At 43.5% G+C, this 15,610-nt stretch overlaps 1 protein-coding gene across 2 annotated transcripts in view; it reads left to right on the top strand.

The window, feature by feature from the left end:
* Positions 1–1,226: 1,226 nt before the first annotated feature.
* Pld5 (phospholipase D family member 5) overlaps positions 1,227–15,610 on the top strand; it is a 297,093-nt gene continuing 282,709 nt past the window's right edge. Inside the window, exon 1 of one of the 2 annotated variants that reach the window (XM_075989221.1) lies at positions 1,227–2,005. In XM_075989221.1, coding sequence (XP_075845336.1) covers positions 1,817–2,005 — 189 coding nt within the window. In that variant the 5' untranslated portion in view covers positions 1,227–1,816. The remainder of the gene's footprint in view (positions 2,006–15,610) is intronic. The other variant, XM_075989224.1, reaches the window with a different exon arrangement.

Here is a 15,610-nt window from a genome sequence, read left to right as displayed (position 1 = left end):
TGGGGATTGGACAATGGTGTACTACACAGTGGAAAAAAAAGTGACATCTTGAAATTTGCGGGCAAATAGATGGATCTAGAAAACATCATATTGAGTGAGGTAACCCAGACCCAGAAAGACAAATATAATATGTACTCAGTCATAAGTCGCTTTTAGACATAAAACAAAGAAAAAACAGTCTACAAGTCACAATCCCAGAGAACCTAGAAAAAAAAAAGAGGACCCTAAGAGAGACATGCATGAATCTAATCTACATGGGAAGTAGAAAAAAAAACAAGATCTCCTGAGTAAATTGGGAGTGTGTGGACCTTGGGAGAGGGTAGAAGGGAGGGGAGAGGAAATGAGGGAAGTGGAGAAAAATATATAGCTCAATAAAAATATTTTTTTTTTTTTTAAAAAAAGAATGTTGGTGATTGGGTACTGCCAAGGACTAGAGAAGTTTGCCCTCTGCAGCTTTTTCAACACCCCCAGGGTGCTCCCCAAATTTATATTGAATTTCTAGGCTTTTAAATGGACTTCACAAATCCTTAACACTAGTTAAGGTTCCGTTTTCTGCTAAAAAAAATGTTTTTAGCCACTGGCTAAAGGAGAGCGAAAGATAAATAATTTAAAATTCAATTATTGACTAGCCACCCTGATCCTCAGGCTTGGTTGCTTTGGACTGGGTTTGGGGATAAAGCCCTTGTGAGCCTAGAAACAGCAGAGAGAACAGCACAGGAGCCAGGGACGCACACCTAAAGAACAGAGGCCAAGCACACGGTGTAGGTTGGTGCTGGGTGGCCTCTCCTGGGGTCTCAGGTCCTGACCGCCAGCCTCCAGGAGCCTTATTCAAGGGGGACACGGAAGGCTGAGAGGCAGGTCCAACAAGCAGGACAGGAGAGGGCTGCCCTCGCTGGTAGAGAGGCATACTTCGCACCAACCCCAGATTAAGTACAGTGCACGATTCACAAAAATACATGTCCTCCAAACCATTTTCTGGGGGGACTTTCGGCCAAGTCCCCTGGGGTGAGATGTCTGGGCTCCTAAGATGGGAAGTTGGTGAACTTTCTGAGCAAGGGTAGAGACAGTAGAATCAGAACGAACTAGAGTGGTGCGGGGCGGTGGTGGTGGCTTCCCAGAGTGTCCTCCGGAGCCCTGGCCACAATCGCGAGCGGACGGCGCTCACTTCCCTAGCCGCTCGGTGGTTTGTCAGCGTGAACCCGCGCGGGCGAGGGCAAGGGCGAGGCAGGCGGGCTGGGGACAGGCGCGCGCAGAGGGCGGCGGCCGGACTCAGCGCTCGCCTCCCTCGGGCGGCTCCTTACTGCATCAACCTGCGGGCTCCAGCTCGGCCGCCGGGCCCCTCCCACCGCACCCCACCCCCGCCGTCCGCCCGCCCCGGGGCCGGGGTTCCAGTTGGTGCGGAGCAGCCGCAAGCGGAGCTCCCGCCCGGGACCGGGATCGGGACCGCAGCGGCAGGCGACGTCGCGGCCACCTCCGTTGTACCCTCACTTCTGCCACTCGGGATCAGGCATCCACTCCTTCCCTGTCTCCCTTTGTCCGGTCCCCCCATCGGCCCCCCCTCCCCCATTCCCTGCCCTGTGAAACCCTCCCTCCTCTGTCCCTCTCCCCTCTGTCCCTGCTCCTGTGCCTCCAGCCTGCACGCTGCGCACCCCTCGAGCGGTCGGCACCCTTGCTTTCCGCGGGCGATCTGCACCCGGCGCTCCCAGCTCTCTCCTTCAGTTCCATCTCACCAACCGCCTGGCCTCTCGCTCGCCGGCGGCGCCCTGCTCCTATCCCGAGTGGGTTGAGCGCCGGGCCGCCGCCTGGTCATGTCAGGATGGAGATCCGGCAGCACGAGTGGCTCTCGGCCTCCCCCCACGAGGGCTTCGAGCAGATGAGGTTGAAAAGCCGCCCCAAGGAGCCCTCGCCCAGCCTGACCCGAGTGGGCGCGAACTTCTACAGCAGTGTCAAGCAGCAGGACTACAGCGCCAGCGTCTGGCTCCGAAGAAAAGATAAGCTGGAACATGTAAGGACCCTGGTTCCTGGGGGGCTAGGTGGTTGCGGCACACAGCGCTAGAAGTGTAGGGACCCTAATGGGGACCCCAGCGGGCGGCCCGCCACCAGAGCCAGGTTGCCTGTATCCTCTGTCAACCCTGCACATTTTTGCTTAATGACTCAATTGCATGGCGAAAAGAAAGGTTAGCTTTCAGGTACCCCAGCTCTGGCATCCGGGAGACCTCCTGAATTGTTCTTCACTGTAGAGTTCCTGTGCATTGTGTTCTTGGGGTACCTGTGAGAAAAGTGGTTGGTTGCAAGGGACTGGGCTTTGCTAGAGGACGGTTTCAGTGGGATGTTTACCTGGTTCTTTGGAGCCATTTCACTCGGTGCAGAAACTACAAAAACGCTGCAATAAAGTTGTCGTTGGCGATAAAGAGCTTTTGGCAGTGTATGCTGGGACGCTAGCAGGAGTTTTTAGGGAGCTTTCCAACCTGAGCCCAAGTGGAGAGAGCTTCTGTGCTGAGAATGGGCAGCAAAGGTCCCCAGCTATCTGTCACTCCTCAGCAGAGTGGGACACAGCGGGTGTGAATCCCTGCTCCCCCGCTCCCCAACCACCCCCAATCCCTTTTCTCTCCTGGGTGAGGACTTCTGTCTTTGACTCTGGTGTTGAATCCCTAAGACTGGGTCATTCTAGAAAGAAGAAAAGTCCTTCAACAAGGACCTTTTGGGAATCCACACTTAAAACATTTGACCCATCAGTGTCTCCTTAACCAGACGTTGAAATGAAACAAGTGTGTGCCAGCAACAGGAAGAGAACCGCCGCCACCCCTAGCAGACCTGCAGAGTCCAAACTGAGTCCCTTAGTGGAATGTGGAGGTTTCCTCGTATTTATGACACCACATCCAAAAGATAAGACGGGAAACTCCTGAAACTTGCGTCCCCTAGCAGCGCTGTACCCACCTGAATCCCATATGGCCCCGAAAGCCCTTTCCGAGCTTTGCCTCGCCAACAGTGTCCCTGGAAAGAAGCGTGGAAATGGGTATTTCTGTTAGGAGCAGAAAGGACAGCCCGTGCCTTTTTGAGGACCTGATTAAGTCACAAGAATGACTAATTCTTAAGCCCTTATTTAAAGCTCCTAGTTGAGCTGAGTAACAGGCTCTGCTTTGTGTGGAGAGAACCAAAAGGATGCCTTGGGTCCTTAAAACAGGGGCAGTCGCGGATTGTAGGAACTGTAAGTGCAAGTTGGTTGTTGGAAAAGGTAACAGCAGTACCTGTTTCAAAATGCTCGCTCCAGGATGATGTTTGAAGTAATGTCTGGAGTTGGTAGAGGATCGAGAGAAACAGCATCTTCGAGAGATTTGGCTCTGGGTGCTCGAGAGAAACCTGGCCCCAGCCTGAGGCCTCGGAGTGGTGATGGAGCGTGCTTCATTTTCGTTTCATCAGAACTGTGTTCATTTGCAGTGGTTGCTTTAGGCTGGCTCATTGCTTTTATACTTTTCCTGAGAATCAATAGTGCAACCTTCTGTGAGTGTGTCTTCTCGAGTCACAGATGCTGCTGCTTGCCGTTCTACTGAAATGCTCTCCCACTTTTTGTTTTGATTCAAAGTATCAGGTCTACCTAGTGGACCACAGCAGCTTCCCCTTTCTGCTGTAAGTGTGGGATGCTCAGCTCTCCTGGGATGAGAGATGAAGCGAAGGAGGTCTGGTTATGCTCACAAGTGTGTGAGCATCTGCACTTTCCCTCCTTCGGATGCCCTAAAGAGCATTGCATTGATTAAAGAAAATCATGTGCCCCATTTGATGTTTAAATCAGAGTGTCATTTACTTTGCCTTTAAAACTATGTTTATATGAGATGTAGATTCTTGCTTCTTCTATATTTACCTTGAATTAGAAACGGAGCTTTTGTTTCAAATTATTTTTGGTTTACTCTCTGACCCCTTTGAAATACTGACATCTTAAAGAGTTAGTGTTTATGCACATGTTATGAAGAGTCAAAGTCATATGCAGATACAATTTTATTCAAATTCAAGCACTCATACTTATATATCCTGTTTTGTAAGCTATGATGTTTAGGCAGATTGCTGTTAGTTTATAATTCAGCACGTGAGATTTAAAAGCTTATAGCCAATGTAGCCCGGCATATAGTTGCTACAGAAAGCATGAACATATCAATATTAAGTTCATTGTAAACAGCACACTGAAGCTATGTGGCACCTTTTAGTTTAGTTGCTGCAGGGAGCAAGTTGAAGTTAGAAAGTCGAGGGTGGCTTACAAACCACACCTCTGTCTAAAGCCCTCTTGTCTGTCTCATCAAAAAGATGACCACCATTTCTATTACGTTGAAATAAATGAAGAAATAATTATGATGGAGACCAGATGCCTGGAAGCAGCCTATTCGGTTATTTGGTGCTTTGAAAGCCAATCTAAATATTAAAGGAATAAATAAATTATGGCTCCAAATGACACATACATTTAGTCATCACAAGTAACTGAATTCCCCGAGATGAAAAGCGGCAGTGTGTGGATTCTAGCCAGGCTGTAGAGGCACAGCTTAATCTGAAAGTCAATAACACCATGTAAAGTGACAGCTAAATAATATATTTCTACCCACTTTGCTAAAAGTGAGAGTAATTTATCTCTTACTTTGGCTGAAAGACATCAGATGGCTCTCGGGTTATGCAAAAAGAAAGTGACATGCGTTGGATTGGAATACATTCAATTGATCTTAAACTTGATTCCTATCATTAGTTAGCTGATACTTAAAATGAAGATTTGTAAGTACACAGAAGGCTGTGATGGTTGCATGCCTATAGTCCCAGCACCAGCCGTGCTGAGTAGGCAGGGACAGTGTGGGCAACTTAGTGGGTCCTGAGTCAACTGGGGCCACGGAGTGAAAATAAATACGTGACCAGTTTCATGTGTCTGTGATCCCAGCCTTCAGGATGCTGAAGCCACATTATCTGTAGTCCAAAGCCAGTCTGGGCTACAAAACAAGATGCTGTCTCAAAAACCTGGCTTAGCCACCTAAAAGATATGAATATATTTAGGGAATTTTTCATTCCTAAAGCACAGTTAGAATGTGTAAGAAGGAATGTTACATGCCCTGAACTCTGAACTTCAAACTCAGCTTGTGCATTTGAGGAAAATGAAATTTTTGGTTGCATGCAGAATATCGTCTTGCTTTTTGTGAGTGAGGCTCTTGGTGCTTAGAGCATTGATTCTTAGCCCTCTAATGATGTAACACTTTAATACAGTTTCGTGTGTTGTGGTGACCCCCAACCACAATATCATTTTGTTGCTACTTCGTCACTGCAATTTCATGATGTTGTGATATGAGACCCCCACAAAGGAGTCGCGAGCCACAGGTTGAGAACCACTGGCTTACAGTGTTTTGCGCCTTGTTCTGTTCTAGAATTCCTGTGGCATGAGAGAAAAGCAATGACTATCATATTGTTGTGGGATTCTAGTATTTTCTCGAGGAGAAATAATATAAAGGATTGTGGTTTGGTAAAGCAACCTGGGCAGGAGCCACCTCCGGAATCTCCCTAGCCTGGGTCCCTTTGAAGCTCTTGATCTTCTCAGAGGATAGCATGACATGTGGTACTCCACTGTTCTCGAGCTTTCTGCTATACTTTTCTATTGGGAAGAGGGTGAGATAAGCCTGCTCCACTCTTTTTCGGTTTTATGCCAGCTGGGTGAGCAGCAGCCTTGCTTTCTTCCCTGTGCAGACCACTGGGTCTAGCTAAAGTGATTGTAAGGAAAGGTTCTAGTGCGACAAACCTGAGTTTGGGTTTTGCATCATTTTCAGCAAATATGGCAACTGTAGGTGAAGGCTTAAAGTATGTAACATGTACAGTCACATTTAAAAGTCATGGTTTTGCAATGGTGATTAAATGGGATAGTCTCTATATTTCAGGAACAAATATCCTCTATGCAACAGGCAGACATTTTCACCACCCTCCTCATCTGCGCAGACTGGGAGGATTCCTCCTCTTCTGAGTCTTCCTGATGGATGGAAAGAAATGCCCGTCCTGGTGGTCTTTGCCCCTATTGAAGCTTGAATCTAGAGACGGCTCCTGAAGCGTCTACCCACAAGGGATGCATCTGTAAAGCCCATACCTATTAGCCAAAGAAAGTTTCATGACCTAAGTTCACTTGAAAGAGATGGAAAAGAGGGCCCAACCAAAACTCAGAGAGAAGAGAAATAAATCTTTTCCTAGCTCTCTGCAGGATCTCTATAGAACATGAAACACTCAGTGTGATGTCAGGACTCTATTAGATGATTAATAATGTGCCTAAAGCAAAATGACTCCTCCCGTCTTCCCTGATCTCTGCCTAAGCACCTCCACTCCTCCCAGGTTTCACATTTAACATACAGCTTCCCTGTATCCTAGACGCTGTGTCCGACACCAAAGGATATGGATCTTTGGGCCCCCAAGGATGTTTCCAGTCTTTGTTTTTTCCAGGAGTTTGACTCTTCCTGGCCCGTGGGTCTTTGCTTAACCCCTGCCTGGCCATTCTCATCTGACTTCTTGTTTCTTGTGATCTCTACTGGCCATTGCAAGCAGAGACCACCTCTTTACAGATAGCTCACACCCTTGTTTCCTTCTTGGCGTGTGCAGATGAGATGAAGTTGCAAGACTGGTCAGGGAATTTCTTTAAACTGGAAGGAGAAAGAGAGGAGATTGATGAAGAATAAATGACAAGGAGCTGGAAGGATGGCTCTGTTGGATAGAGTACTTACTGCATAGACATGAGAACCCGTTTGAATGTCTAGCATCCATATAAAAGCCCAGAGCAGCACATGTCTGTAACTCCAGAGCTGAGGTAAATGGAGACAGGCAGATCCGTGGACCTCACACTGGCCAGCCAGTCCAGGTGTACTGGCGAAGCTACAGGTTCACTAAATGCCTCTGTCTCAAAAAATAAGGTGTACAATGACCAAGGATGATATCTAACATTGATATCTGGCCACGTGTATGCACTCTCCCCCACTCACATGTAATCACTCACACAAACACCACACACACACAAGCACACACACACACAAGCACACACACACACACACACACACAAAGAATAAAAGACAATTCTTAATGTTCTCACTTATAGTTAGCCTTGTATTTTGGTTTAGTGTCTTAACTTAACAGGATGTCTCTTCTGAGTGTGTTTTACACCTGTAATTGTTTGTGTTATTGGCAAATAGGAAATAAATGTCAGATCCACACTTGCCTCCTTCAATGAATTATTCACAGGAGGAGCAAAGAACAAGAGCAAAATTAGCCACTGTGGAGTAGGCTTGTGTTAGGTAATGCCGTTTATGTTCACAGGGCATACCCATGAAAATAGTGTGCCCCACCGAGAAGATCAGCAAGCAGGGAGAGAAACCAAGGGAATGAATCTTTAAAATGTCCCATTAAAAGATCAACCAAACAAACAGACTAGCCAACAAGAAAGTACAATAATGTTCACCAGGATTAGTTATTTTATTTATTTATTTGTTGTTTATTTATAATTTATTAGCGATTTTAGGCAAATGGAAGGGACAGTCTTGGGCAGAGGCAGTGTTCTCTGACTCTCTAACTCATCCACAGAGAAAGGCACATTAGGTATCTCATGGATGCCTTCTAATGGATATCAGTGGGCCCAGATATTGTCCTTGTCCCTACCATGGTTAACATGTATTTTGCACTAATGGATTTCTTTCCCCAAGGATCCACATGACAGCTTGTTTTCAAGAAGTTTTATTTTCTCTTAACTCTATTGGGTATGACTTAATATTGATTACTAGGTTTAATCGTGGTCCATGATGTATCACATACAATACATTGAATTTGAGGAGCCCAAGATGACTAAATTGAAGATTTGTCTTGTCTACGTAGCAGTCAAATACCAATTTCTGGCTCGTGTTTCTATAAGATTTTCCTTTTCTTTACAGACTTCTGTGTTTATCCCAGGCATACTTCTGTGGAACAGCTTTTAATGTTTCTATTTAACTCTAAGGTTCAAGAAATTTGATGATGGTTTTGAGCTCTAGGACAGGACATTAGCAACAGCATCTTTTCACACTGAACTGATGACTGAGAGGCATACAGGTGTGTACATGAACTACATGGCAAAATCTCACCTCCGAAATATTGCCTATACTGGTAACATCAAAGTGAGTTACCTGAGGTTCATACCTTTGTAAGTTGTGATGTGAAACCTTAATATGAAATGCAAATGTCACTGTCATGGTGTAGTAGAGATGTCAAACTGTCATGCTTAAAGATACAGACATTCTAAACAAAAGGAATAAATCTTTCCCCTCCCTCCCTCCCTCCCTCCCTCCCTCCCTCCCTCCCTCCCTCCCTCCCTTCTTTCCTTCCTTTTCTGCTCCCCTTCTCTTTATTCTCCCCGCCCATTTCTCTCCTCCCCTTCCTCCTCTTCCCCTCCCCATATTCTTTCTGGCTTCTGATGTAGTCCTGGACGTCTCAGTGTAGCCCAACTTGCAAGCAATTCTACAGTCTCTGCCTCTCTTGTTCTGCAGTTACATGTGTGGCAAAGTGCCCAACTTTCTACTTTTTCTTTAAATACAGAAAGATGAGTTAAGTTTTGAAAATCACAATTCTAGCCCTTAATAAGAATTTAAATGAAGACTATGGCAAATTTTCCCAGGTAACCTTGCCTTTATTACAGAGTTCAATCTTGACTGACCTGTGTATGAGGTCCAAGTCATGAGATGGATGTCATGACCATTGAATGGTAGATGTGCTTCTTTATTCTCTAGAGCATAGTGGTCATTGTAAACACCATGTTTACCTGCAATGACCTGTGACCACCATCCTTCTCCTAGTAAGTTGTGAGATTCGATCCAGAAGTGGCCTGAAGAGTTAGGCTGGGAAGTGGTACCCATTGACACAAAACCACTGCTAGCAATGTCACCTGTGGAAGCACAATTGTTGAGAGTGTCTTTTATGCAAAAGCATTGTTAGGAGACTCTGAGGGCTCCTATTCTACAAAAATTATCTGACATATGAACTTGCCAAACATGAATAACACAGAGAGACTAGACTAGAATGCCTTTTTTGCAAGACGATTACAGTCTTAAAAATACAGTTGCGGCATGATTATGGTTTATGAGTAATAGAGAAAAAGCAGAACAGCATAATACTGTTGTTCTCAAGGATCTCATTGTGTAAAATGGGATAAATTACAGTTAAAAATAAGTAATGAATATTGTTATGTATTGATAATGTAACACGACAAATGCATTTATTTCAATAATGCAAAATACACACTACTTTTGTAGTTAATTAATGTAATTTATCACGATATCAGATGCACAAAACCAAACAATATAGATAGGCTTGGTATCTGTGATGATTCATTTTGTTTCTTAGCTTGACACAGTCTAGAAGCACGTGGGAAGAAAGTCTCAGTGAGGAATCTTCAGATCATAATGGCTTGTGGGATCTCTGCAGGCGATTGCCTTGATTATACTAATTCAAGTGAGAAGGGCCACCCAGTGCAAGTCCCATGCTCTGGATCTGGGCCTTCGACTATGTGAGAGCAGACAAGCATGGATGAAGTAGAGAAGCCTGTGTGCATTCGTTTCTCTCTGCTCTGTGTATGGTTATGATGTGACTATGATGCTTCAGGTACTGATTCCTTGACTCCCCGAAAGAAAACAGGTGAAGAAAAAATGAAGTATTTGATTATTTGATGAGATCAAGTATTCATACATGATAAAAGTCTCAACTAGAAAAATAAACAAACAAACAAAAACAATCTTTAAGCTGGGCTATGATGCTGCGCGTCTTTATTCCCAGCACTTGGGAGGCAGAGACAGTAGATCTGTGTGAATTCAGGGCCACTCTGGTCTACAAAGTGAGTTCCAGAACAGCCAGGACTGTTTCACAGAGAAACCCTGTCTCAACCAACCAACCAACTAACCCCTGCAAAAAAAAATCCTTTAATATTCTGATAATGGATTTCTTTTAAAAAATTGTATGTAATGATGAAATATTAAAAATTATCTGCATGAATTGTGTGAGAGCTATGCATATGTCATCCTCTCTACCCATCATTATATGAAAACTTGTAGGCAATACAATCAGGTGAGAAAAATAAAAATTATAATAATTAAAAAGAAGAAAATTGTTGTTGGTATCAGATGATGTGATTGTTCACATTTGAAAATCCAAGGTAAATTATAGATATTATATATAAATTAATTATTTTACTAGATATGACAGGTAACACACTCAGATTTAAACAAGGCATTTAAAATAAGAATTTAAAAGGAAGTTATTGGTTATTAGCAGACAATGTAACTAGGAACATTAAAAGATCCAAGCTAAACAGTAGATATAGTTAACAAATGAGCAATGTCCTTGGACTTGTCAGGCTCACTGGATAAAAGGTCATCTTGCAAAATTAAGAATAAAAAAATAATTCCAAAGTAAAGATGGTCTAATTTATATTATCATAAAATATCAAACACTAGGAATGTTTAATTAAAAAAAAGCTCTTAAATTTTCCATCAGATGCAATTCCTATGAAAATCTCAGCAAGTTTGTCTACGTATGTATGCATGCTAAAATGTGATTCTGAAATGTATATGGAAAGCAGAAGTTCAAGACCAGACCAGACAGAGATGAAGCATGAAGAAGACTGGTTGGGGACATCCACACTTATAATAAAGATGAACTCATTAAGTCTGTGCTGTGGTGGTGTGAATGAGAATGACTTCGTAGGCTCATGTATTTGAATGCCTGTTCCCCAGTTGGTGGTGCTGTTTGGGAAGGTTTAGGAGGTGGCCTTGTTAGAGGAAATATGTCACTAGAGGAGGGCAGGGCTTTGAGATGTTAAAGACAGGACACCTCCACTTTCCATCACTGCTTAGTGATTGTGGTTTAGTATGTGAGCTCTCATCTTAGCGTTTCTGCTGTCATTCCTGTCATTTCCCACTGTTCTGCAACTTTGCCATCACAGACTCTTATCCCTTTGGAACCATAAGCCAAAATAAACTCTGTAGTAGGAGCAGCCGGGCTGCATTCCGCCACCCAGCTCCCGCCACCAGCTGGCTTTACCCGAAATAACAACATACAAACTGTATTCATTTAGACACTGCTTGGCCCACTATGGGCTAATTTTTGTATTTTGCCTAACCCATTTTTAGTAATCTGTGTAGCATCAGTCTTACCGGGAAAGAGTCAGCATGTCTGACCTGGCAACTTGCTTCATGGCGTCTCGCTCTGAGAGGAGCTGCGTGACGTCTGAGCTCACTTCCTTTTCCTCCCAGCATTTTGTTCTGTTTACTGGGCCTATCTAAATTTTAACCTATCAGGCCAAGGCAGTTCCTTTATTTTTTAACCAATGACCTTCCTCCATCAAAACTCTTCAATAAGTTGACTTGTTCATAGTCGACATAGTCAATGGCAACAGAAAAGTAACTAATAGGACTGTGGTCCGGGCACAAGGATGAACAAATAGAGCAACTGATAGGCATGAAACTGTAGGAACAGGCCTGTGTACAATTAAATGTATCTTGCTTTGTTTTTCAAATCATCAACAATTGTCAGTTTAATGTGAGTTATAGACTTAAATTATAAATTGAAGAATCAGTAATGAAAAAAAATCTTCATTAATTTGGGCCAGGAAGAAAAATCTTAAGCATTTTTAATAATCTCAACTTAGTAAGATGAATAAACTAGACCATAGGTGAAACTAAACATTTTGTCTCTAGAAAATTACATTCAGAGGGTGAAGACAAGTCACAGACTAGAATGCCATGCTTTCAATTTATACTCTTATGAAAGACTTATATCCATATAAAGTATATAAAGTATCTACAAATTAGTAATAACAGACAACCCAACAGAAGAGTGAGCATGGAATTGAACAGGTACTTAACAACAACAATAACAAAGTATCTAAATAACCCTTGTCATCAGATATCAATACTGTACAAAATTTGTGCCTTATACCATATAATCCTCAAACAGCTGAAATTAAAATGATTGATAGCATCCAAAATGTTAATGAAAATAAAGATCATCTATGTTATAACTCCTGGTAAGACTTTAATTCACAGAGCCATGATAAAAGATTGCTAAATTAAGCATATATGTATTTGTTGTGACCCAGTAATTAGAATTCTATGTGTGTATTAGATACATGTTCGTGTACACCAAGGATTACAAAATTACTTACTGAAGCATTAACTTAGTAGCACCCAAAAGTTGCAGCCAAAATATCTAACCATAGCTGAGAGGGCAATATAATTTATTCATGTGAAAAGGGATGACACATGTATGTCTGTTGCATATGTATGCGTGAGTGTAGGTTGATCATTTAGACACAGTAGTCTTGAGGAAGAGAAACCAGGTACAGGCAGTAGGATTCCATTTATAAGGATAAGTAGGCAAAGCTCAGTTAGGGAGACAGAATGTTAAAGACTACCTTTGAGGCTGAAGTGAGCCTACAGGGAGGATTCTGTGGAACCTGCAGTGTTTTCTCTTTTTCCAATAGTGGTTATGAACTAAACCTTGTGGAGGTGTACACCTGCATACTCTATCATAATGTTTCAATAACTGTTCAAAGTAAAGAAGTGAAATCTAAACATCTGCTCGTGTCTTGTTTGCTGCTTCTTCCAATAGACCCCATGCTGCCTCCTCCCTTTTGGCTCTAATCCGTTGGCATGGGTCACCATGATGTCTTCCTGCATTTCCTTCCTATGACTTAGGTCTTTTCCTCACCCCACTGCAGCCTGCCATGCTATCATGTATACAGTTTATAGTATACTTGAGTGTTTATTTATCATCTCTACCAGAGGGCTCTAGTAAATTCTCACCAAGCTCTCTCCAGGAGCTCAGTGAATTGTGACCCCAGTGAAGAGAACTTCTGTGCTTGTTACATTGTGTCAACTTGACAGAAACTAGAGCCACTTGGCAAAAATAACACTCAACCAAAAAATTGTTCACATCGGATTGTGTTTGTGAGGTGTTTTTTCAATTGCTGGTTGATGTGGAAGACACCGTGGGTTGTGTTATCCTCAGGCAAGTAAACCTGGACTGTCTGACAAAGGTAGCCGAGCAAGTCGGGTAAGGCAAGTCTGTCAATAGCCTTCGCCCATGGCTTCTGCTTCAGTTCCTGCCTCCAAGTTCATGCCTTGACTTCTGCAGCTGCTGGACTATGTATTATTAGTTCTCTAGAGGAACAGAACCAATAGTGTGTGTGTTTGAGTGTGTGTGTGTGTGTGTGTGTGTGTGTGCATTGTGTATTCAAGAATTTATAAAATCAGCTTATTAAAAACAGTAAAACAAAAAGTTACTCACAGCTAGAAGACTGAGAACCTGAGTGTTTTACAGTCCTGGAGGCTGGATACCTCGGCAGTTGGAGTGGTCCTACAGTAGCTGTCTCTCACAGGAGAGGTGAACAACCCAGTTCCTGAAGGGCTCCTGGTCCTGAGTTCAAGATGGAAGCCTGAAAACGCTGGCTCAGAAATCAGTGAAGGAATCGGCATCAACTGAGTAAATCGACTCGGGCAAAAAGGAGACCAAGCAAGGAACAGACCAGTGACCTGGCTTTTCTATCTGGGCTGCCGTAAGAGGGTAAAACTTGGGAAACTGATATTCAATCCCGTACAAATCTGTGGGAAATGCTAAAGAAATGACAAGGTTTTGGAAGAACCCAGAGACGAGGCTTATTGTGAAATAAGAGCTCTCAGGTCTTGGTGCTGGGCTGGACGTGGAGTGTTGTGGGAAACACCTTCATTTATCGAAGGCCAGGAATGGCCCAGAAATTCCAGCTGGCATTATGAAGCCGAAGAACAGAACAATTCTCAAAAAAGTCCTTGTGAGTAGGAGTTCTGCCTTGTTCAGTTTTGTCTGTTGGACTCAGGACACTGGTATTGTCTCAATTCATATTATCAATATTACTATTGATTATCATTACATACTAGTACCTGCTTTTTACTAACTTCTAGCTTTAAAATATTGAGATGTATATGACCAAGTCTTTCTCCTTGGGTCAGTTAAGATCTGGCTGTTCTTCTGAACTCAGATGATATTTCTTAACCCATCAGCCTAAAGCTGGGTGTCTGTATTTGTGGCATTTCTTAATACTGTAACATATTTAACAAAGGCAGTATAAGATAGGAAGAATTTATTTTGGCTCACAGTTTAAGAGTGCAGCCCTTGGGGCTTGGAAGGTGTGGCCAAAGGAGTGGCTATAACTTGGTGGCAGTAATGTCAAGCAGGCGGCATGTCTGTCGCATCTGTGGTCAGGAAGCTGAGAGAGATGAACGTATATGTCAACTCGTTCCCTCTTTTTCTGTCCCTTTTTATTCAGCCTGGAACACCACTCCATGGGTCTGGAGTTGTTCCTTCTCTCTTTATGCCTGTCTTGTATCTCAGGACTGGAGTTTTCTTTCTTTCTTTCTTTCTTTCTTTCTTTCTTTCTTTCTTTCTTTCTTTCTTTCTTTCCTTCCCTCCCCCCCCCCCTCTCTCTCTCTCTTATTCTTTGGAGGTCTGCCACTCAGCTCCCAAGTAAATACACGGAAACTTCTTACTTGTGACTGGTGGGCCTTACCTTGGCTTCTTTCTAGGCAGCTTTTCTAACTTAAATTATCCCATTTCGCTTTAACTATGTTTTGCCTCTGGGCTTTTTACCTCTCTTTATTCTATATATCTTTCTTTCCTTCTTACTGCATGACTGGCTGGGTGGCTGGGTGGCTGGGTGGCTGGCCCCTGGTATCCTCCTCTCCTCTTCCTTTTCTCATTCCTCCTCTTCTTTTCTGGATCCTATTTACTCTCTCTGCCCCCCAACTATTTCTCCCTCCTGCTTAACTATTGGCCATTCAGCTCTTTATTAGACCTATCAGGTGTTTTAGGCAGGCAAAATAACACAGCTTCACAGAATTAAACAAATACAACATAAAAGAATACAATACATGTTTGCCTCATTAAACAAATATTCCAAAGCACAAAAAAATGTAGCACATCTTAAACTAATATTCCACAACATAAGACAGACGCTGACTTTTGGTGGGTTGTTTCAGGAGAATAAAACCATGATGAATGACCTTTGTGTTAAGTGTCCCACCTGTTTGTAGGATGCTCGTCTTCCATTCTACCCTGCCTATAAAAATGGCAGAGCAGACAGCTCCTGCGGCCTTTCAGAAAGCAGCTGTGAAAGTCACTGGGTTTTCTCACCCCTACCCATTTTGTTTAACACTAAATATAGAAGATTTCGAAGCCCATCCTCTGAGTGGGAGGAACATGAAGAGACCAGGTGCCCAAGGCCCTGGGGGAGCAGAGGCCTGATGGCTGTGTAGGGTCTGTAAGGACTTCAGCAGAGAGCAGTGAACTATGTGCTAGGAGACATTCAGTACAAGCACTCTGGGGCTTCTCCGTGGTTGCCACTCTCATTTTGTGAGACGATTGTTTTCTCTCCAGATGAGTCATTTCGGTGAAGTTTTGACGGGGTTTAGAATAAGTGTCACAGAGTTGTTAATGAAGCTGAGGAAAGATAACTGGCATGACTAAACACAAGTGCACGGTAAAAAGATCATGTTCAAGCCAAAGGCTTGCGGAGAGCAGTGACCCAGTGGGTAGGGATGATCTCTAGCTGCCTCCCTCTAGTTTT

Source organism: Microtus pennsylvanicus, chromosome 10 (assembly GCF_037038515.1).
Source record: "Microtus pennsylvanicus isolate mMicPen1 chromosome 10, mMicPen1.hap1, whole genome shotgun sequence".
NCBI classification, from domain to species: domain Eukaryota; kingdom Metazoa; phylum Chordata; class Mammalia; order Rodentia; family Cricetidae; genus Microtus; species Microtus pennsylvanicus.
The sequence above is the reverse complement of the archived record's forward strand: the minus strand, read 5'-3'. Positions and strand labels throughout refer to the sequence as shown.